General features: G+C 47.3%; 1 protein-coding gene across 3 annotated transcripts in view; it reads right to left on the reverse strand.

Annotated features, from left to right (window-relative positions):
- The window catches only part of LOC100122745 (protein Wnt-7b), a 39,825-nt gene that overhangs the window by 13,006 nt on the left and 3,687 nt on the right, over positions 1-23,132 (reverse strand). The window contains exons 1-2 of one of the 3 annotated variants that reach the window (XM_008216584.3): positions 20,750-21,363; positions 6,012-6,232 (exon numbers count right to left, since the gene is read on the reverse strand). In XM_008216584.3, coding sequence (XP_008214806.1) covers positions 6,012-6,232; positions 20,750-20,826 — 298 coding nt within the window. In that variant the 5' untranslated portion in view covers positions 20,827-21,363. Of the gene's footprint in view, positions 1-6,011; positions 6,233-20,749; positions 21,364-23,132 lie in introns of those variants that run through there. The other 2 variants (XM_001606292.5, XM_016989866.3) reach the window with 2 other exon arrangements.

The raw sequence follows: 23,132 nt of genomic DNA on the forward strand, positions 1-23,132 counted from the left end.
TTTATTTCACGGCGGCGATTTATCCCGACAGCGCTTTCGCCGCGGGTTACCAATAAGGATTCGATTTTTTTAGTACGATTTTACGCCTTTGCTGCGAAAACTCTGCTATTGTTATAAATTAACAAAGCGGATGTAACGCCTCCTCCTCGGCGGTGAGGACGACACGCGGTGTTCAGAAATCGCGATCAAGCCCCCGCACGATTTCCTCTCGAACACGGCTCCTGCGACGAGATAAATCAGTGCGCCGGTGTGTAATGAGCCGCGGGTGACGTCAGCGCGCGCGTATGGCGCAATACTGATAATGGCCGGAGATAAGCGCGCATTGACGTTCCGCATCTCTTTTTCAGTGATGTAGGCGACGGTTGTTCTCCACTATATATATATATATATATATATAGCACACGACGCATGCGTAGGTTCGCGATCCTTAACGATTTTTCCTCGTCGATCGCCACAAGGCCGCCACCGCGACTAATTAACCGCGGCACAAAGCTCTCGAAAGATTTTTCATACCGATTTTCCTCACCCCATAAATCCCGCGTAATCGTCGGCATGAAAAACGTGAGCTTTAAAGGCTTAATTAGGCTCTCCCGACACGTATACACCCGCGGCAACACCTCGGTGCCGTGTAATTTGTTCACACACACACACACACACACACACACACACACACACACACACACACAGACACAAAAGCTCATCCGCGAGGGATCGAAGCGATAATTGCGAAAAATCGAAGCCCCTCGATAAGCTGTTATCCTCCGCGCTTGCTGTGGATTTTAATTTATGTGCGCCGGCGAGAGAACTCTTATTGAATTCATTAATGGCGTATTTGGTGGGAACGCGCGCGATATAGCCGCGGGACTTTTTTCGATCCGTCGTCTCGTTAAAGTTCCTCGAGCCGATAAGTCCGCGCCGAGACCTTATACCGATAAGTCAACCAGTTGCGCGCATTATTTCCTTTTTTTCTCTCTCTCTCTCTCGCGGTGATTCTTGCCCTAAAGACCACTTTCGCGAGTCATTTGGCCGGGTGTCGAGGCGAATTTTTCATACGCGTGTATTGATAAACGCTCTCGGGGATTTTCGTAATTGAATCGGAATTCAGTCGGCCGATTAATTTTAATTGACGATCGTTTGCGGCGAAAAATTCGATATACTCGTCCCCATACATTGAAGTCACTGCTGCGTATATAGCCATTGTAGCGGCACGTCGTCTCTGCTCCATATAAACCGAGAGCTGTATACGCGTATAGATGTGGGTAGCCGCAATAAGAAAGTCAACACGTCGAGAAAGCGTCCCGGGGCTACTAACGAGAGGCAACATTCTCGACGCAATTAATTGCACTCTAAGTACCGTAAATCAAGCCAAATGAGTGTACGTTGCCTGATGGACAGGTACGGCTGAATGATAATGGCTCTTTTTCATCGAGTCGACTCGACGACTGGTTTTTTGTTGAAGAAAAATCGGCATTGTTGAAGAAAATCCATAAAATATCCAGGTTGGGGGACCACCAGCTCGATCGGCGTCGATTTTTAATCCCGTAATTAAGACACACACTCGACGCGTCCACTTAGCATTCGGTATACAACCCGAATAATCGCCGTCGAATTTGCATTCGGCGACGTTCTCCTTTTAACGATCATCGTAGCGACCGCCGATTTTTTTTCATCTCCGCAACTGGTTATCGTCGCGGGCTACTACTACAATCCTCGTAAAAATTTCGCATCGATGATTCAGCAACGATTAAAAATCGTTTATTCGGCGAAAATTTATAATATCTTAGTTCTTTCGAAATGTTCACGAAATATCAATCGTTATAGTTTCATAAGCGAAACAGCTTCATTACACTACATAAGTGATTCCAGACTCGTCGCTCTCTATATCACATCGACGTGTAACTCGATCCGATTTTCCCCGGCAGCGAGATAAGCTGCACTGCTGTGTATAGTGATGTATTAATTTATTAACCAAAGTTTATTTATTCTCAGAGGGATAACCGCAAGCTCGTAACTCAGATGAGTCGTACCCGCTGGCGCTTATTATTTTTCCTCTGAGTACACATACACTATACTCTACTATATAAGTCATAAAACTCCAGGCTAATAGCATCGGTAGCAAATATTTCGCCTGTGCAGCGCATAAACTGCATTCCATCCGGAGAGTACACCACTTATCTCGAGTTAGGATCGGCTCTCGCTCTCTGCTATCGGGCGTCGCAATCGTCATATCCGTTTAAACTGACAAAGCAAATCGCGCGCGAAGCTTCATTCCGACGATCCGAAACGGCCCGTACAAATTCCTCGGCTGTAAATGCGCGCGCGCGTGTGTGTGTGTGAGTACCTGTAAGGAGATCGAGAAAGAGCAGCAGCCTATCGAACAAATTAGCGGAGAGATAAAGTCGACAGAGACAGATCGATCGGGACGACTCTGAGATAGATATACAATTGCGTATGCGCAGATCTCACTGTGCAAAGAAGCTTCGAATCGACTTGCAGTTAGACGACGCTGAATATTCAGCGTTTTAACGTTTCGACGCTGATGACTTCCTGAAAGCGTCTCGAGGCTTCGATTTAGTTGTGATTTTTATTGAATTTAGATTGTACGTCTTATCTTTACAAAATTACAAAATCCTGTCGAACAAAAAACCATATGTTAATTCCCGCACAGTAGTCCTCAACACACCTCGCGATCTGTCCGATACAGCTTCATAACACGTTATAAAAATCCATACACACAGAGACACGCTCGCGGCTATGCTTATCGAGACGAGATCGACCTTCAGAAGCAAGGCCTGCCGCTATACACGACGTAGATTACACTCGGTGTCGATTACTCGTTAATAAAGTCTCGATCGGCACGCGACGATCGCAATAAGCCGCAAAACTCGTCGTCGTCAGCCCAAACGAGATTACAAGAGAGAACTGACACAGGTGGGTGTGTCGTCTCGGAGGACCAGTTTGGATATTTTAGTCATAGATCGATCCGAGTAGCCCGACTCGGCACACCCGTGCGCATAGCTTGCGATTGTAAAAATTTTTCGTCGCGCATATTAGATAATTCCAGTAGAGGATTTGCAATTCGAACTCGCGCGCAATCGGCAATCAAGGAACAAGCTCGCTGTGTCTCGTCTTAATTAGAGGCGTCTGCGGCCCACGCTGGAAGAGAGAAGAGAAAAAAAAACGCGGCTGAGACTGAATTAGTCGGTGGAGAGCTGAGGATGAAGAGGAGAAAAAAAAAGAAGGAGGATAATAGATAAGCATTTTTTTCCGATGATGCGCTGCCGTAACGGTGAAATTTTTTCGGATGGTGCGACGAAGACACGCGTGTCCCAAGAATTATCAGCGTGACGAGTGCGAAGCATTATATACTTAATGGTGCTTTACTTCCGCGGTGTTTAAAAAAAAATTGTATTATAGAGAGATTTTAATATTCATGGCGGGATACATAAATTTCGAAATTTACGCTCACGCGTGCGCGTCGGAAATCCTCGATACAGCCGTGCGGGATCGTTTATTAATACACGCGTTGTGTAAAAGTGCATCCTGTGGTATTTTCCAGAAGAAAAATCGAAGAACCGATAATCGAGCGGTTAATTTGAACCTGCACCTACGCAGCTTGCACATACAGTCGCGCTTTAAACGCTGCCGGATATATTCGAGACACTTAAGGCGTCTGTGTCGGCTCGGCCAACGTTAATTTCACTAATCAACTTAGCGAATTACGCGTTTCTCGCATTCGAGTACGGCCGAGAAAGCTCCTTTCTTTAACGCCTCGCTCGCTCGAAATATGATCGATTTCGCGGAATAGCATTAAAATAATTAACATAGCGGGACTACGTACGCATCGTCGATTCGAAGAAACTCGTCAAATGCAACCGACGTCGCAATATATCCCGTACGCGCGTTATCTCGAGTGTATATCTGTTGGCGCAATGGGTACAGCGATTTTCGACTTATGGCTTTACGGGAGGGAAGTATATTTACAAGCGGCCAGGGCCGAAAACGCAATTCCTTCGGTCGAGCGTGCGAAGCTTTAAATTGCGATCGAGAGGAGGAGGAGGGGGGGGGGGAGCTCGTTGGAGAAGGATGAGCAGAGGGTGAGAAGCGTGAAAAAGTATCTGCAGTATTTCAAAGCGGCTGATGCGCAGCTGTTGGTGTGATGGTGTTAAACAATGCTACCGATGAGTTTTTCGCTGTCGAGACGAGTCGAGTTGGTATATATGCTTGGAAGGTTTGGAAAGGTTGTTTCAGGTTGTCGCCGATAGATGGCGCATAGGCACTATTTACTTTAGGACGTGTATTCTCGGTATTAGAATCGAAGTCTACAGTGTACATAATATGGAGAGGTGTCCCACCTATGCCAAAATTGCCTTGTTACAGGTCTGTACTGTTGCTTGGACCCTTGATGCTATAACTGCCAGAAGAATAATGCAAGTTCTTGAATTCACTTACAATACAATAACTACAGATTAATGCTAAGAAGCCATCGTCAACTAAATAAGACCTCTTACAAATATATTTTCTTCGAATAATTTTCTCCAAAAAAAAAAACCATTGAACATTAATTACGTCCTAAACCTGCAAAGGATTACATTGTGTAATATTGTCACACACACACGAGACATCGACGCGGAACCAGCCGAGAGAGTCGTTTCGATTTCCGACAGCCATACATACGCGTCTCAAGTTCTAATCTATCGCTGATCCGTGTCTAATCGTGAGAAATATATCGCCGTCGTGTCTCAACCGAGCGCGCGACAAATAACAGACGCATTTGCGCAAGAGGATCACGTCGGATTTCTTCCTCATACCTATATATAACAGAAGATTATCTCGTCCCACCGTCGGACTTTGTGTCGATGACTTTTATGTCTGTATTAAACCTACGACGTGTATACAGGTGTGTATTAAATTTTAGCCACACGCGTTCTCGACGACGTATAATTACATTTGCAATTTATTATTCCCAATTATTATTATTTCCAACTATAATTTTTACCCTGCGGAAAACCAGTCGATAAATATCCTCGAATTTTTCCCACAGCTCAAACTTTACGGCGCATACGGACGATTGAGCGCGGGGAATTCGCGAAATGCCAATGTTCCAATCCCTCGCGCGCAGCCGCGTGTGCCTCTATCATTTTTATTTTCGTAATTCAAATTATCATCGTCAGCAGCGACGATTACACAACCGCAATAAAACTTTCCGCGGGTTATAGACACGCGCGGGTATAATCTATATACTGTTCCAAAAGCAGGTGTGCTCGACATTATATTCCGAAAGGAGAAAAAAATCAGCCATATAGGCCGGTATATAACTTACGTTTTACGATCGCCTATTAACGGATATAAGAAGCACATATCGAGCTCCGCGACGAAAGCGTAGGTCGTCGCGACGATAAAAATTTCCGACGCCTCGCGAAGTGTGTTCGAAAATTGTCGGGCATTGTGTCGCTCGTTAGGCTCAGCCGTGTGGGTGTATAGAGAGAGAGAGAGAGAGAGCCGGCGATGCCACCGCGTCGCGATGTAAATACACGTGTATACGAGACTTTTGGGCTTCTTTTTTCCACGAGGGAATCCGTGTCACGGATGCCTCGCGGTCGTTTGGCGAAACTGGTATTGTTGTGTGTGTGAGAGAGAGAGAGAGAGAGAGAGAGGAATGCGAAACAATCGCTTTGGGACAGGGTAATTTGGTTGCTTTTATTCGCCGTGAGTTGTGGGGATCTCTTTGTCGTCGATGGTTTACTTTTTAATTCAACGCTTGATACGTAAACTCTCAGCCTTCAGCATTACTTTCTTGATAAATCACAGCGAAATCCGATAATTACACGGCTCTCCTGGTAAGCCTAAACGCTTCGCTGGGCGCCAAATTACATCCCCCATCATTACAATCCATCGATCCGGTCATTAATCAAATCGGCCCATAATCGCCGATCGATCAACTTGTCGCTCTACACGTCGATTAGAAAACTAGGAGGTGTTAGTGTTGTAGTGTGTAGAAAAGGACTCACCAACGACAACGACGTGTCCGAAAATCTGATTGTCGACGACGTGCGAGCAGTTCCATCGATGATGCCTGAACTGATGTCGACACTCTTTCAGCCCGAGCTCGGCGCCTTCGCCCACAGCCGGCATCGTGTGCGGCGCCTTTCTGCAAAGCTCCCGCTGATTCTTGCCCAGGCCGGGGATACGAGCGCAGACCGCCGCGCCGACCACCACCGCGCCGACCACCCTGTAATAGAGAAAATCATTTTAGCGTTATACTTTTTGCCAGTTGGGTTTTGGGTAGTTTAACGTTATTTCATCCTCGAGAGATGCATCTCAATCCGAGAGCGTTTTGTCATCACGTAGTCAGATGTGACTATGGTACACAGAAGTTTCAGTTGAGTCACGTCGACTTCCTCGCAGATTCCGGCCGCAGATAAGCAGCACAACGAGAGAAAGAGCTCGTCGGACAAGCAGCAGCAGCAACGGTTAGACGAAAATTCCAAGAAGCACGTGAAATTGCGACGATTATACATGCCCCGCTCGGAGAGGCCTATTTGCATCGAAATGCCGAAATCGCGAGTATAGGTGCACGATGGGAAGGTATTCGTAAAATTATTAAAAAAAAAAAATAAATAACGATCGAGAAAGAGGAGCCCTGCAATTTGGCTGACACGACGATCATCAGAGAGCCATCGTCGAGATCGACGACATAAATCTTCGCGAGATTCGAGGTGCGATCGGTATCTCGCCTCGAGCGATCTTCTCCCTGAATATCGGTTGTAAATCTCGCTAAACAAAGACGATAACCCATTTTTAGCCGTGCGTTATGGAGCCTTCGGGCGATGCACAAGCGCGTGATTTTCGTAATTGATTTATTTCGCCGAAGCTCGCCGATTTTTGAGAGATCGGTTTCGAGGTCGGTGCTGCGCATGCGCGCGCGTGTAATAAACGGTTTCCGCTTATATCACGCGCGAGAACTTTCGATCGTGAACGATTACGAAGGGTATAACGATCTCAGGCCGGGAATTACCCGGACGAATCTCTCGAGTCCTCTCTTTAATTACGCTTTTACGGGGCACTTAACGCACTCGCCCCGAAAATTACGCAAGAGGCGCTTTAAAAACGCCTCTCGCGATCGAGAGATCGGTAAGAGTAGCACTCTCGGGGAACGATCTATCTGATCCGATCGCATCTCGGGGCTGTATACTTACATCGGTTTCCACGTCCAACTTATCAATTATACTCGAAAAGGTGACAGAAACATAATAAAACGCCGCGTGCAATACCGCAGCGGCGTTTAATTCAATTAGAGCAAAAAAGAAATCGACGTCTCTAAACGATCGGTTGCATTCCGCCGGTCGCGAAACGCCGCTAATAAAACGAGGGGGAGAAAAAACTGGATACACGTACATGTATATTTTCGCAAAGAGAAATAGAAAGTTCGTGGCTATCGACTCTTATTAATTATCATACGCGCGCAGTAAACACGCGATTTTATCATTCGGAATTCCCTCGACGCTTATACGCATACGCTGCAGCACGCGCCGGAGAGCTTAGGCCGGTGTACGTGTGGGTGTGTGTGTGTGTGTGTGTGTCGTGCGACCGTTCCTTTTCCTCCCGCGTACGAGTGCGAGTGCAAAACGCTCGCGAGGACATCGGTTTTCTCTCAGCTCTTTCCGGAAGTGAAAGAAAAGTGATGGGAAAGGACATACAGTCCAGCATCAAGTTATTTTTAGGGACTTTGCGATAGAAAATTTTAAGATATCTCTCTAGTTTCCGAAATACGGCGCTAGGTGGCGCACGGGCTTTTTTTCGATTTTCCTCGTCACGATTCGCGCGCGGAGTTCACATAAAGAAGTACGTCACCTGTGCCAAAACTGACTAGGTTGGCCTACTACTTGAGCTGCTGATGCGCAGAAATGCGCATTAAATTTTAACACGCACGTACGCATACACACAGGGGAAAAAGTCACTTTAATCGAGCTAAATCATCGGCGCTCCGTTGCTGCGGCTCCGGCGCATTACGTAATGTACCCTTCGCCGCGAGAGCTACCGTTAAAGAAGGCACTACCGCGCTTTTTTCCCTCCATTCAAATTGCCCTCCATACCTTCGTGCACCTACATATAGTATATATAAATACCTCTCCGAAGAGGATCCTTATCTCAGCGCAGCCTCAAGGGCTCTATATATACGTATGCATATACACATACGCTGTTCGTTCCCGCAGTACACAGAGCGGCTGTAATACGAAGTTAATAGAAGCGCGCGTATAACAATCCTCATTACCCGGAATTCCTCGTTAATGCCCGGCATTATCGGAAAGAAGCTACAATCACGCGCGATGATTGTCGAGCTCCTCTCGCTCTTCCAAAGCCTCTCTATACACGCTCCACTTTCGAGCGCCAGTATATATATATAGTCTCCGTTGTCGTATACATCACGTGTATATTTATAATATTTTTTTTTTTTTTTGCGAAATATCCTCCGTTGAAACTGCGAGTGTACACTAAGTGCTTTTTTACAGCGGCGATAAGGAAACGGGCGGGGATCTGTATTATAATAGCAGAGGATCTTTTAAGTAGTACGACTGCGCTTTATGAATATGCTTTCGGCGCTCGTAAACGCGTGTTTAACGGCTCGATATCAGCCGCCGGCTTTTAGCGGCTATATTCTCGTAAAATTTTATACGCCAGTCGGACCTATCGATCAAACGGAGTATTGCCATCTAAAAATAATCCGGAGAGAGAGAGAGAGAGAGAGAGAGAGAGAGAGAGAGAGAGAGAGAGCAACAGGTCGAACGGCTTTATTTTCGCGACCTCCCACACCTCCGAGTACAAGTGTCGAACTGTCAGGACGCGTTAAACGCCCGGCGGAGATTCGAGCGACTGGGAGGTCCCTTATCCGAGCGTCGGATCTTCGCTTCGAAATTTGGAGCAAAAAAAAAAGAGAGGCTCCGGTAGGTCGATGTATAGAGATGTGACGAATTGGAAATGCTAGAGAGAGAAAGGCCTGTTTTCGGAGAAGTCGTCGATCTAGTTTTTGGATGAGTAGAGTAGGCTTTTGTAAGAAATATTTATATTCAAAGCTCTCAATTACGTTGTACCAGGACCGGTACACCCACGGCACGTTGTACACGTTCATGCTCGCTTTATAAGTATATATCCGATCGATTATTCGACCTAATGCGTTCATTAGCCGTACAGGCTTGTAGAACACGTAAAAAAGCATTTCATAACGACCGATTCAATAATTTCCGCGCGGATACGAGCAAAAATATACAAGTGTGTGTATCTGTTGCTCTAATGATAGCCGGGCACAGTATACACGAGTTCAAAAGCGATATCTGGCCGGATAAGAAGAGGCGCCTGGAGAAAGAATAATACGGAGAGTAGTCGCGAGTGTATGCATAGCGGACTCGGCGTTACGCGCGATACGCGATGGATAAGGAACTGTATATAAGGGACCCGATGCGCACTTGCTTTTATTCGAGTCGATAAATCGCCGATTGTTTTCGAAGCCCTTGAGAAACTCAATTTTTCGATCGTCATCCCGCAATCTTATCTCTAATAACACACACGAACTATAAAACTTGCCTAATTAAGCGATAAGCCATAACCTCTATCGTCGCAGATAAGCGACTCGGACTCACCTGCCCGTCACGTCCAAACAACAGCGGCTCGAACAAATTTCCGATATATCCAACAGCCCTCGGAGATTTGGGGAAAATCCCGTCGGTCGAGATAACGTTGAGCCGTCGCGGCAGTGGAAGCTAATTAAAAGGAGCCGTCGACAGATAGGATCGAGGGCGTATTTGACGCGCCGCTCACGTGAGAAAGGCACGCGGGTGAGAGATTTTACGCTTCTCGGAGACCTTTGTTTTTACGATCGGCTGACAAGGGCCGACACGGTGTGAGAGATCGACGGATGTGGATTAGATTCCTTGGACGGCTTTCTTTTCTTTCGGAGATGACTTTGAATTCCGTTTACCGATTTTTACCGATCTTTCCCTATATTACGAGAAAAGACACTTCCCACGCTTTTCAACAAAGTATAACCACGCACCTGGTGCAATCGGCGTCGATAATCACGGCAGTGACCCCCGAAGGGGAAAAAAATCGGCAATCGATTTCGCGATCGTCAGCCAATTACGCGGGAATGCGAATCTCTCGGTTATCGTCGGGCGCGTCACCGAATTAAACGAGAAGCCTCGTGTGACACGCGCTTATCCGCAGGAGAGATATGAAGAGCTTATCCATCTTTTTCGAAGCGTGTTTGCCACGTTCCTCGATTTTTGTCGGAAAAATTGCGCTTCAGAATCAACTAAAAAAAAAAATAAAAACTGAACACAGTAGAGGACAGCTCTCGCATAATTCAGCGATTATCACCGCGTGTACGAGTCTGCGCGCGGTAGCGGAGCATACGTTCCCACGCGCGAACCGGCGCGAAAAATCTCGAGGCTCTCTCTCTCTCTCTCTCTCTCTTGTCCGGAAAGAATGAAGAGCGAGATCTCTCTGGCCCGGGTAATTCTTCTCCCCATCTCATTCTCTCGGCAGTGTGTATGTGCTTCGCGCTCACTGCCGAGTGAAATGTTAACACAGAAATTATGCTAATCCGTGGCCGGCGGCGCGCGTACGCGCCATTAATCATACCTATGCTCTCTCGCGCGTGGAGCTTTTTCGGACGCTGTGCTGCTGCTTCGTGGAATATATACGACGAGCTCGTAACAAGCCTGTGTGTGTGTGTGTGTCTCCGCAATGCTAACGGCCTACTCGACGTGTCTTCGGAACGATGTGGTGTGTGGTTGTACCTTTGCGCTAATTTTCTTAGGTTTTGAGTATGATGCGATTGTGTAAAATTATTCAAATTGAAATTCGTATTCAAATCGTTGCGCTGCATAGGCACACGCGAAAAAGTCTGGGATTAGCGCCGCAACGACCGTAAATAACCGGCAACGCTAATACCCACAGACAGCCGTATATAAGAAAGAAACTTTTCGTTTCCTATACCCTCTTGCGCAACGTCTATCCAGGCCACCCAAGCTCTGAAAAATACACCTTCTACCCGCGAATTATCATACCGATATCTCCGTTCCCAAAAAAATCGTTTTCACTCTCGTTTCGATGCTCGCAACAATCGAGTTGCAGATAAAGCCGCACGCGACAGCAGTGAGTACCTATGCACACCGCCCCGAAGCTCTGCTATCTCCAAAGTATCAGCTCGCGCAGAGACACATAATACCAGGTCAGAGATCACCGATCGATCGATCGATCTATCGGCTATAACATGGAATTACGAGTGGAGCACACACACGGCAAGGATATTTTCTTTTGCAAAAGGGATGAGAGACGTGGGCAGCAAAGGGCGGATCTACGGCGCATGCGCCAAGCTCTCGATTCAATTTACAATGCGGCTTTGTCTTCTCGGGACCCGAAATTATCATACGCGCGCTGATGGGATATTATCGGTAATATCGCGGCGGCGGGTAAAAGCTGGCGCCGTACGTTTAAAACACTATACGCTCGGATGTTTTTCGGGAAAAAAACACGATGTGCCTCGGTAACGATCGATCGGGGCGTATTATGTGTATGCGCGCGTGTGGAGAACTCGTCGACCTTTACTCCCGTTGCGCTATTATTATACTATGGGTTATAAGCCGGGGAAGAGGAGGATCCGAGAGAGACTTTTTTGCGGTGTTTATCGCGCATTATATGCAGAGTTGTAGATGTTTTAACTATAAAAATTTATTTTTTGCACATCGCCGAAAGCTAATTCAAAACTAATTCTCGACAAATGCCAATTTTTATCTCCCCAGCGAATCTCACACGAGCCTCGCCCACTAAACAATCAATATCTCCGTCCATTACAGCGTCTCCTCTCTCATATCCACGCATACGAGTATCGAAGGGTCTCCTCTCGCATAGAGGCCCGATAAATCTCGTCCCGCCGCGAGAGAGATTTCGATAGGGCTTTATACGCGTACGTACGTGAAATCATCGATCTCGGCTCTTTTCGCAGGACAGAGTTCCGTATATAAAAAACAAGCTCGACTGCCGATAAGCTGATTTATTTTTATGGACGCGTCGCGCGCGCTGGTACTTTTACACGCAAGTCCACATCCCTGTCGAAGGGATAATGCGTGTAATTTATTCATCGAGGTGGTGTCCCTTATCGGACTAAATAATTCAATTAATCCGACGTCGCTTTTACTTATCGCTGTGTATAGGGTATAGACAAGTGCAAGAAAAAAATCGTCTTCTTCGAGCTCGAAGACCATATTCGATACACTTTCCTACACCAGCTGTACGTTCTGAAGTATTTATTGTGTTTCGCGAATCGAGTTTAGTGAAACAATGCATCGTACGTCACTTCACGCGCGTGTATTAAACGCATAAAACTCGAGTGAGAAACTACCGTCATTAATTACTAAAAGCTGTGCAATCGCCGCCGCGACACACGTGGGATGTTCTTCAGGGCGCAGGTACTATATATATATACACCTATATATCCAAACGGTAGCCGAGAGAAGCGGTGCCGACGCGTATTCGCAACATCCTCTCTGATCTTTTCAATTTGCATGTCGGCTTTATGTAATGACCCGCAGGCGCTCCTTTGTCTCGAAGGATCTTATATCGTGTAGTTACACTTTATCATCGTCGATACGTTAAGGTAATGACTTTTCCGGAATAATGAAATTCCACGCGTCGTCGCTCTAAAATCTTTCAATATCGTATAATCGGGTCACAGGTGTGTATAAATTTTCATCTTTCTTCTGCCGCGCTTTTACGGCTCTTGCGAAAACGTATACGCGCTCCTTCTCTTCTTTCTCTCTTTACACATCTCTCTCTCTCTCTCTCTCTCTATCTCTCGGGGCTTAATGATTCCCGAGATTTACGAGCGGTTATATAATTATAAAGGCTCCCTGCGAAAATTACTCAATCTCTGTCACTGTGGCCCGAATCGCGACAACTGACGAACGATGCGTTTTGTATACGAACGAGGATCGTTTATACCTGCACAGCCCTGGTAATGAGTCACAGGCCGCGGAAATGCCAAATTAAATAGGAGTCGATCGCAAAAAATCGTCGAAAATCCAAGGGTGAAAGAGTCGCGCTGTAAAAAGCGCGAGAGCCATAAATCCTCGGACGCGCACCAAATACCGCGTTTAAAAAGGAAGAAGACACTCGTATTACGTTACTCTCTTGGCTGCGGACAAAACCGCATTACCCGAGAGAGAGAGAGAGACTGCGGCGTATAAATATTCGCCTGTGTCCGGTGGTGGTCCGCGGAGAAGAGGAGCGAATAAATACACGCGGATATGCCCGTAAATCGTCGTCGCGAGAGTATAGTGCGCGCGGGAATCAGCGCGAAGTCGCTTTGTTATATATTACGGGAAAGCGTCGAGAGATCGAACTCGCTGCGCTTATGCTCTTTTCTTTTTAGAGGCTTCGTGTACGCGTGCATTATAAGGAGCGTGCGAATCGAGAGGTACTGCTGAACGCTCGACTCGTGTGTTTGATTTATTGTGTGGGACCTTTTCAATGGGCGCATATGTTACATTAGATCGCGTTGATGTGAGCTTCGAAGGTTTTAGGGGGGTCGAAATTGTTTTATCGACCGAGTATTTACTCGTTAAATGTCAATTTTGCACGCGGTCGATAAAACAGTTTCGGAGATAACGTAAGGGGCGTACCCCCTTATCCAAAAATCAATATCCCAGATTCAATTTTCACCATCATAAAATCCAGCAAAAGCCCCGAGGCTACTCATCAAACTGCTTCCTCTAGGGTTGAATAAGCCAGACGGTAATCATTCCCGAAACCGCACGACACCCGCTACGCGCAAAAAACGAAACTACGCAAAAAAGAGAACCCAAATCCCGTCAGAGCCCGAGTGATTAACCCAAAGAACGATTTCCAAGTCCCAGTCATCCCCGAATGAATCGCCCGGAACAAAAGCAACACAGAGAGCCCATCATCATCATCATCATCATCATCATCATCGTCCAAACCGCAGATCATCAGTTTTACCCAGAATCCACACATCTTCGCGTCGAATCGCGCGAAATCACGGACAGTCCCTGCCTCCGCAGATAATCTCTCGGAGCAGCTGAGTAAGCGCGCAACTCCTTCGTTATTACCTCACACACACACACACACACACACACACACACGAGAGAGAGAAACTGACCGCAGCAGCACCTTCAGAAATGACTCATATAGCCGAGTCCTCGTCCCGCGATAGAGATCAGCTCGTTAAACTCGCCGAATTTTTCGCTCTACATACACAACCCAGCCCGAGCTTTTGTTCCCTTTGTTACACGAACGCGAGCGAGCTTTGTGCTTTTGTTCGAAAACAAAAACAACAGCTGAACTAGAAAAGCATGTAACGGGGAGTCACGCGCCTGACATTTCGGACGTGTGCTGTTACGGCGATCGGGTACAGATATGAGAGAGAGAGAGAGCTCTTGAATCTATATGCATCGGGATGTGCATTATACGACTGAGAATGTAGTTTAATGTGGGAACACTTGAGCGAGCGTCGTTGCTTCATCGGCCCCTTCTCCCGCGACTGTACGTACACGAGACAACAGCTTATCTTTTCGGGTAATCTAGTAGTCGTGCATTGTTGCAGGAGCATCTCGCCGCGCGCCTTGTATTGTTCGTCATTCATCACGGGGCTTAATAAATTGCCCGCTCGCGATTTTAATAAATATTCTTTTTACTTTCGCTCGGACGAGTCTCGAAAAGCGATAAAATCCAAGAGGCGCTTTATACTCATCGGGATTATCGATCAAATAAAAGCAAACATGTATCGAAAGATTGGTTTTATCCGCATCAGTTGAGTGTTTCGCGTATAGGTATACAGCTATATACAACGAAACGAGCACTCGCTTAAGCAAACTACGTCAACCGCAGCTATAAAGCCGTGAGCGCGAAAGTTATGCCATACGTTTGATTTCGTTTTTACGAGAATTTTATCTACGCCTACACCTCATGCCTCTACGGAGAGGTCCGCGCCGAGCTTTTAGATTCGAAAATAAATTTCGAACTCTGCAGCGGAGAATCTCTTATATGCGTTGCATATAGTCGCAAATGGCGATCGGCTATTAGGGATAAATTTATCACGGCGCCGATAAATCCCCGAATACCAGGAATTCGATATTTTAACGCGTAGGTGCGGATACACACCTGCATCGGTGCGATATCGGGTGAGAAAAAGGCATTTCTTCGTCAATAGGCGGAACAAGTTCCCAATGCCCGCATGAGCGCGATTTTTAGCCAGATAGCGATAGGTGCGTTCTCGATCTCCTTCTTTAGAAAGTCAAAACTCTAATCCCTCGACGCGTCGCGTCTACCTACTTCTCGTCCCACCAGTCGGTTTACCTATCGCGTTTACGCGTGTATAGTTGACGGACAAGCCACTTGTACGGATGTGCGGCGGGATTTTCAAAAAAGTACACACACACACACAGAAGAATAGCCGAAACGCAACATTCTTCGTCCTCAAAAGAAACGCACAACAAAGCGCCTACAAAGTGTCGCCCGTCCCGAAAGAGCTAACGGATTGCATCGTTCTTATCTTGAAGCAGCTATCCGCAAAATCCTCCATAGAACAGGTACACGTCCGTTGTTTGTTCCTCTCCACGCGTGTTATCCCTACCCTCCTCGACACTCATCCTCGGAATCATGAATGGACACTCGACATTCACGTGTCTGCAGCGAGAAAAGCCTCTCTTTTCCCGACGAGTTATCGTTTTCACGGGGCCGACACGCAGAGGCTTTTAAGCCACGAGTGAACCCTCCCAATTCGCTTCCCGTATCTTCAGGATCTGATCCCACGCAGCAGGTATACACCCCGTGAGAGGGACAGGGAGAGGTGGCGAAAACTGGCGCCTGAAGAATTATTGGCCGGCGTCTGGGCCCTATGCCTGTGCTTTTCCCTCGGCGATCCCGTCAAGCTGAGCTGCAGCGGGAGACGGCTAATTATACACTTTGGAGTGATGCCGGGAGAGAGAAGAAAGCCGCTGCTGCGGTCGATATGAGAAAGCTACTGACAGGCCTTTTCTTATACTATATATATAGGCTGTGTTATATGCAGGTGTGACTGGTATACGCACTATTCTCCAGAGGGCTTGATTTATAACTCTTCATCTTCTTCTTCTTTTTTCGGAGCGAAGCGCTTCTCCTTGATTAAATTAAGTCTCGGCCACGTGATTCGACCGAGCGAAATTCGGAAAGGATATCTAGATCAGCGTGTAATCGTCGCAATTATCGGGAGGTAATTCGATAACGAGCGATAATCGGCCCGCGACGCGGCTAATTGAATTTAGAACTCTGTTCCGTAACGGACGTTATGATACGTTTCACGCTGTGTGCCACTGTCAGCGTTAACGCGATAATTACATTAAAACGGAAAATTATGGTGATTACACGGGCTGTGCCGCCGCGACTATAATAATTGGTGTAAATGCGCGCCGCTCATCGAGATCGAGTCTCGCGGTGAATAAATTAAAGCCCGACGAGAGAGACTATCTTCGTACACAGAGCCGCCGACAATGTGATGTCATTATTATACCAGAGCCGCTTTTATACCCCGTAAGTTACGAGCGAGCGCATTCCTTCGTTTTCTCCGCGTTTAAGCGACGCAAAAGAGTTCCCTCTTTTGCATGTCGATCTGGGAGGAAAATGCCAACCTTGGCCTTAATCGCAAAACTTTTCTCTATAAAAAAAGAATCTTGATCCGATAGAATCGTCCCAAACACATATACGGTGTTAGAGGTGCCGTTCGATACGCGTCTTTAATAGACGGCATAAATTCGGAAGGACAGCCGATCCGACGTGAAATTACGCGGAGCGAAACCCGAGAGTCCATCCATATTCCGGCCGCTGCTTCGCTCTCAAATTACCGCCGCGGCTTTTTACGACCGACCGCGAGACGATGCTTCCTACTGCGAGCCAGAGAGCGAGTATCTCACCTGCGCTGCGCAAGCGCGTGTCTTTCCGTTAATGAAGACGCGGGTTTCTATCGAGGCTATTCATCCTTTTTCTGTTCTCTCCGCGACAATGTTTTCCAGACAATATAACACAACGCTCGATCGGATTAACGGGCGCGTTACGCGTATAGACGTATGAAACAGAACCTGTTCGCGGCATAACGAGCCAAGTGCGCATTGTGTTGTACGCGGCGATAAACCTCGTGAACAGGTGACGCGTCTGCTGGCCGAAAGTTACGCAGAGAGTGAGCTTTTGTCTTTCTCCGAGGAGGGAAGGGAGAGGGTGAAAAAGTCCATCTCTCGCGCGTCAAACTGGTTGATCGAGCCCTGAAATATCTTTCGCGTGGAATCCGCTCCTCGAGCGAGACGGATATTTTAATGGCGCTTTGTTGCCGTCGTGCGTTCCTCTATATGTATACTCTCTTCTCAGTCCTTTTTTTCTCTCGATTCTCCGCCGCCGCCGCCGCCGCGAGATTCCCAGCCACCTTTGTCTTTCTCTCTCTCTCTCTCTCTCTCTTACTCGTATATACACGCGCATTCTGGGCAAAAACGCGGGGGCAAGCTCTGGCCCGGTTATTTTAATTGGATTTTCGCCGAATCTCGAGCTGCTCTGCCTCGAAAATTCGATCGGCCTGCATTATGCACACACGAGAGCGCGATGCTTCTTTTTTCACCTCGAGATGCTGCCGTTCTGCACCGCCGCTGCATACATATGTAACGACGCGATGTTACATAGGGGGGGGGGGGGGTGGGTTGGAGTCGCGAGCTTGCTTCGCTGCGTTCTCACACGCGAGATGTTTTTGCGTTCGTGTACTCGGTGCCTGTTTTGGAGGAGGATTTTTTTGTCCGAGATTCGGTACTGGGCCTCTGTTTTGATGACCCTTAAGGGGGTCGCATTGTTGGGCTCGAAACTGTTTTACCGACTGTACTCTCCAAAAGTTCGGGTTCAGTTCAGGGGCTTATTCAGGGGGTGGGGGAAAGCTACCCCCCTTAAATTTTTCCACTCGGTAATTCCCAGTCGAATTAAAAATCCAAAAAATAAGAAAGAATCAGTAGCACGCAAGAGATCTCCCAAACAGAGTCATTCGTTTTTCGGCTCTTCTAAAAGCTTAACTCCGCTCTCACCGATTCACGAAATGATACTATCTCGTAAAATCAAGCCATAAACGCCTCGTTCCATCGCGTGTCAGATTAGGGAACGAGTATATTACACAGGCGCGCGCTGAGGCACTCGTGTCTTGCGTAAAAAAAAAAAGAAGAAGAAGAAGAAAAAATGTGGACTCGAGGAAACTTTCCTAGAAACAAAGGTGTCGTCCTCCAACGACCCATTCACCTCGACATAACTGTAGCTTCCGGCATGTGTGTGCGTATATGGCCGTCGAGTTAAAAATCTCTCTACTGCGCGAATCAGAATACAATCTTTGCGCGATACACACTCGACGGCTTAAATTAAAATCACGGCGGAGATATCCACACGATTTTTCTCTAAAAGGGACGACGAGGAAGAAACACGTTTTCCAGGTTATTCGTGTAACAAAAACGGGGACCACGTCGCGCCTCCTCGACTACGTTCAACGCGATGTCTTAATAGGATTCCGATGGATGAGTTCTTCTTCACGCGTTATTGAAAAGAGAGAGAAAAGCGAAAATGAGTTATTATCGTCTATACTCTCTCCCTCGACGTTTTTCCATGAAGACGTGTACGTACGTACACACGTCGCGGTAAACAAGCCACATTGTTCGTCCCTCTTTCTCCGAGTGTTATCATCGTTATTACCATTATTCCTCTGGCTATTCAATAATCATAAACAATCCTCTACAAGCCCAACCTGCTGCTGCACACGATATCCCCAATATAATACATCAGACGGCATTAAAATCCAAGCCGGCGCGATATTAATGAAAGCGATATCTGCTGCGCTGGATCGTAAAGAAGGAGCTCAGAATTTCTTAAATTATCATTGTAATCATCGTCATTACTCTATACGAGCGCGCACAGAGCCGATACGCAATTACCTGGGAGCTTACATGTGCGCAGAACTGCACTGCAGCGCCAGGACTTTTAATAAATGCTCATCCAGCTACCTACCGCCTATACGCGTGTGTAGTCGATGGGAGATGAAGACGCTCTTCTGCGCCACGGGAGGCCAGCGCGCGCGGATGATGCTTATTTAGCACCGATGCTTTATTTAATGCGCGCGCGCACCTTAGGCTCTCTTCCTCTCGTGTTGTTATTTGTACCTCGCGGCCTTCCTCCGGTTGTTTTTTTTTTGTTTTTTTGTTTTTATTTTTTATCCAGGGGATGCGTGTCGCGGGTCGGAGAAAGAAACGATCATTGAGAGGAAATTGATTGCTATTTAATGCTCGAGTTATGCGAGTCGCGTTTTCTATCAGGTGTACCGATGCTACGAGATATTTGGGATTTTTGCGAGTCGATGATACGACTGATTTCGCAGCGCCGTATGCTGGATTACTCAGACGGAGGCGTCCCGTTATTTATGTCCGAAAATAACGTAATCCAAGCGGTGCCACACACGGCGCGAAAATCGAACGCTCTAGGCGGTAAAAAAAGCCTCTAAGCGCCGAGAAAAGGGGATTAAATAGCGGTTAATATTATTCCCATAAACATTCGCGACAGAGCTGATAGCATGTGAAAAACCGCGTCAATTTAATCAGCCTCAAAATTTACGAGCAGCTAACCAGCGCAGGTGTAAACCCTACCACTCATGCACACCCTCGGGCCTTAATAGACGCGTCGAGGCGCGCGATATCGAACACCGCATTGGAAACGAGTTCGATGATTTGCGCACTGCCCCCGTGTATAACTTCTCGCGCTCGACTACCGTCGCGCAGTAGTAGGTCTCTCCGATTCCGATCGATCCATCGATAAATCTATATGGAAAATTTATATAAACGTTGATTACGCGCGAGCGATTTTTCCGAGTGTATATAATATCGGCCCGCTGCAATGTATAGGAAGCGATATATATTTATGCGCGCGAATGGAAAACTCGTTCCGCTACGTTGGCCGATCGAGAGAGAAAGAAAAAAAAAAGTCGATTAATTTCCTTCTTATGTTATATTACGGCGTGTCAGCGAAGCGTAATCGATTCGGTTAATAGGCCGCGAGAGAGTCGGCCGTGTCTGTGTGTATAGCAGCTACCAAGTTTAGCGAGTAATCGTACTCGACAATGATTAATGTCGATTTAAATGCGAGGGAATTAATGATTTGTGAATATACATCGGCTGTATATTTTTCAAAGCAGACTCGAGAGAGTATATACAGCCCTCGTCAACCTGCACTCGAAGACGCGTGTCGTCGAGTATAGCGTAAGTGCGGGCGATATATTGTTCGCCGAGATGACAGTGACGAGGCGTGACGAGACTTTGGCACGCGCCGATTGTTCCGCTCGTGTAAGGGGCTAAAAACGAGCGGTTATTAATACACAATGATACCGAATCATCGCGAGCGATCGGTTGGGATCGATAAGCGCAGTTCGTATAATTGCCTCGGAACTCGGGGGGATAATTGACGGGACGTACAATGGGCCGATCTCTCTCTCTCTCTCTCTCTCTCTCTCTCTCTCTCTCTCTCTCTCTCTGGGTCGAATCGAAGGGGATATTACACGTATGTATATACCGGTCTCGGATTACCCCTCGAAATCGAATATCCAGTCCAAGGTGGTCGCGCGTCGACCGCAGCGGATCTTCCCCGTGAGAAGGTTTATACCTATCGCATAAACGAAGAAAAACTCTATTCGCCTCACCTGGACTGTCGTGGACCTTGAATCTGCCCGAGTATCAGTAGGGCTATCGCGGTCACCGCGATGTCAGCTCGACGCATCTCTTATCATCACACCAGCCGCATCCTATGTTTGCAGACACCTCGAGAACTAGCACATCCCATACGTATACGATATATATTATATATGTATGAACGTTTAAACGATTTTCGCGCACTTTTTAGCCAGCGGCATCGGCGCCGGCATGGTACCTCGCACTTACACGACGATCATCAGTAGTGCTAATCCGCGCACAGATGGATCGCATCACACTCCGATCACAGTATCGCGCGCGACGGTCCTTTCCTTCTTTTTCAACCCTATACGGCACAGCGCGCTGCAGCTCCTGTCGCTCGACGCACTGAGACTAGCGGCGGCGGCGCTACTAGCACTACACATGGGTTGTTGCACGGCTACCGCGAGAGCCACAGGGAGAGAGAGAGAGAGAGAGAGAGAGAGAAAAAGAGAGTGGGTATTTTATATATATATATATATGTGTATATATACATATGTGTGTGTGTGTGTGTGTGCGCGCGAGAAGCGCGAGCCTCGTTCGCTCGTTCGTACGAGAGGAGGGCCCGCGATGGACTGGCCTTACCAACCAAGAGCTCCTACCTTTGGGATCAGCTCTCCCAGCCTCTCTACGAGATGTTACCTCTACGCGATCCTACCTCTCTCTCCTTCCCTCGCTGCTGCTCCTTCTCTCTGTCTCTCGCTTTTTCTTTTTCCTTCCCTCTCTCTCTCTCTCTCTCTCTCTCTCTCTCACTCGGGTATCGCTCTCTTTTTCTTTCGTCTTTTCATTCTTTCACTCTCTTCTCGTGTATTATACACTCGCTCCATTGCGCTCTGTCTCACTCTCCAGTGCGTGTGTGTGTGTGTGCGTGTATATAATACGCGCGTGCAGCTTGCGGATCGTTTTTTCGGAATCTCCTCTGCACATTACACGCGCGTCTCAGCCGAATTTGAATTTCGCGCCCTTTCTCAGGACTTTGTTTTTTGCAACTTTGTGCATGTTGGAATTCCGCGAAGTCTTATCTGTACGTATTTTCGAAAACCAGAAGCTCCGCCATAGAGACGATCACGTCCCGCGTGACTTTTTGCATATCTTATCGCTGCAGTCAATGTCGGCGCGCTTGTACAACAATGGCACGAAAATTCCCAAGTCTGTATGTCCGGCGATTTTTTTTTTCTCGTTTCCTCTGCTGATTAACGTAACGATTTTCAGACATACTTCATAGACTTCAACGATATAACGGGCAGTTACAGCACGAGCGGCTCATCAGAAGACACTTTTCTCGCCCCTATATAAATTCCCTCAGCGCAACGATTCTGCTGAGGGAAGCGAAAAAACGCCCGTACGCCACCTAGCGTCACAGCTCGGAAGTAAAAGCCGCTTCGTTTCCACTATATAAACTCGATTCCGAGCTCTTCGGCCAAGCGGCTCTTCTTTTTCCCAGACGTCGGGACCTCTATCCCGTTATTTACGTCCGAAAATAACGCAATCGAGGCGGCGCCACACACGGCGCGAAAATCGAACGCTCTCGGCGGTTTATAAGAGGACGAGACTCGCCGCACGCGATATATCCCTGAACGGCACGGGAAGAGAGAGAGGAGATAATAGACGCGTCGAATTTGGCGATTACGCGTGTAATGATATGTAATTAATAGCCGAGTCGATCTCGAGCGTCGTCGGCCTTATCAACCGGACCTCCCTCGAATATTATATACCCGGTTTCGCTGCGGATCTGAAAATTGCCAAGTCTGGCAAGCTGTTTTTGTGTCTAATTAGCGTGAACATGAAGCGATGCGGATAACCGAGATGTGTACTATATCTGCGAAGTAATCGCATTGTATTGTATTATACGATCGGTCCAATCAATCGCTAATCGAAAAAAGGCGTCCTTTTGTCTCGGAATCATCGTAAACTCTTCAACAGGTCGCTCGTTAAACGTCACACCCCTGATCGAGCTGGATCGATACGAGAGAGAGAGAGAGAGAGATGCACTTTTTCTCTATATACTGTTTACGCCGATCGACGAGGAACGACTTCCTGTCTGCCGATTCGTCAGCGTTATCGATGACAATCGATCTGTGGGAACGGACGATCCGTGTGTGTGTGCGTAAAGTGTATAATTTGGCGCGTCTATGGTATACGTGGCATTTTTCTCTGCAAGCAACGAAAAGAAAAAAATAAAATCACTGAGAACGAGCGCCGAAAGCGAGGGCAGAAAGAAGGAAAGTCCGCGGCATTATTTCGAATTCGTTATGCACATCGAAGAGGACAATAGCTCGGGGGAGCTCTTTCGACGAGTCGGAACGAAGCGGAGACAAACGACAGGAATCATGTCTGGCTGACCGCGCGCGGAGC

This window comes from Nasonia vitripennis, chromosome 4, assembly GCF_009193385.2.
Source record: "Nasonia vitripennis strain AsymCx chromosome 4, Nvit_psr_1.1, whole genome shotgun sequence".
Lineage (NCBI taxonomy): Eukaryota > Metazoa > Arthropoda > Insecta > Hymenoptera > Pteromalidae > Nasonia > Nasonia vitripennis.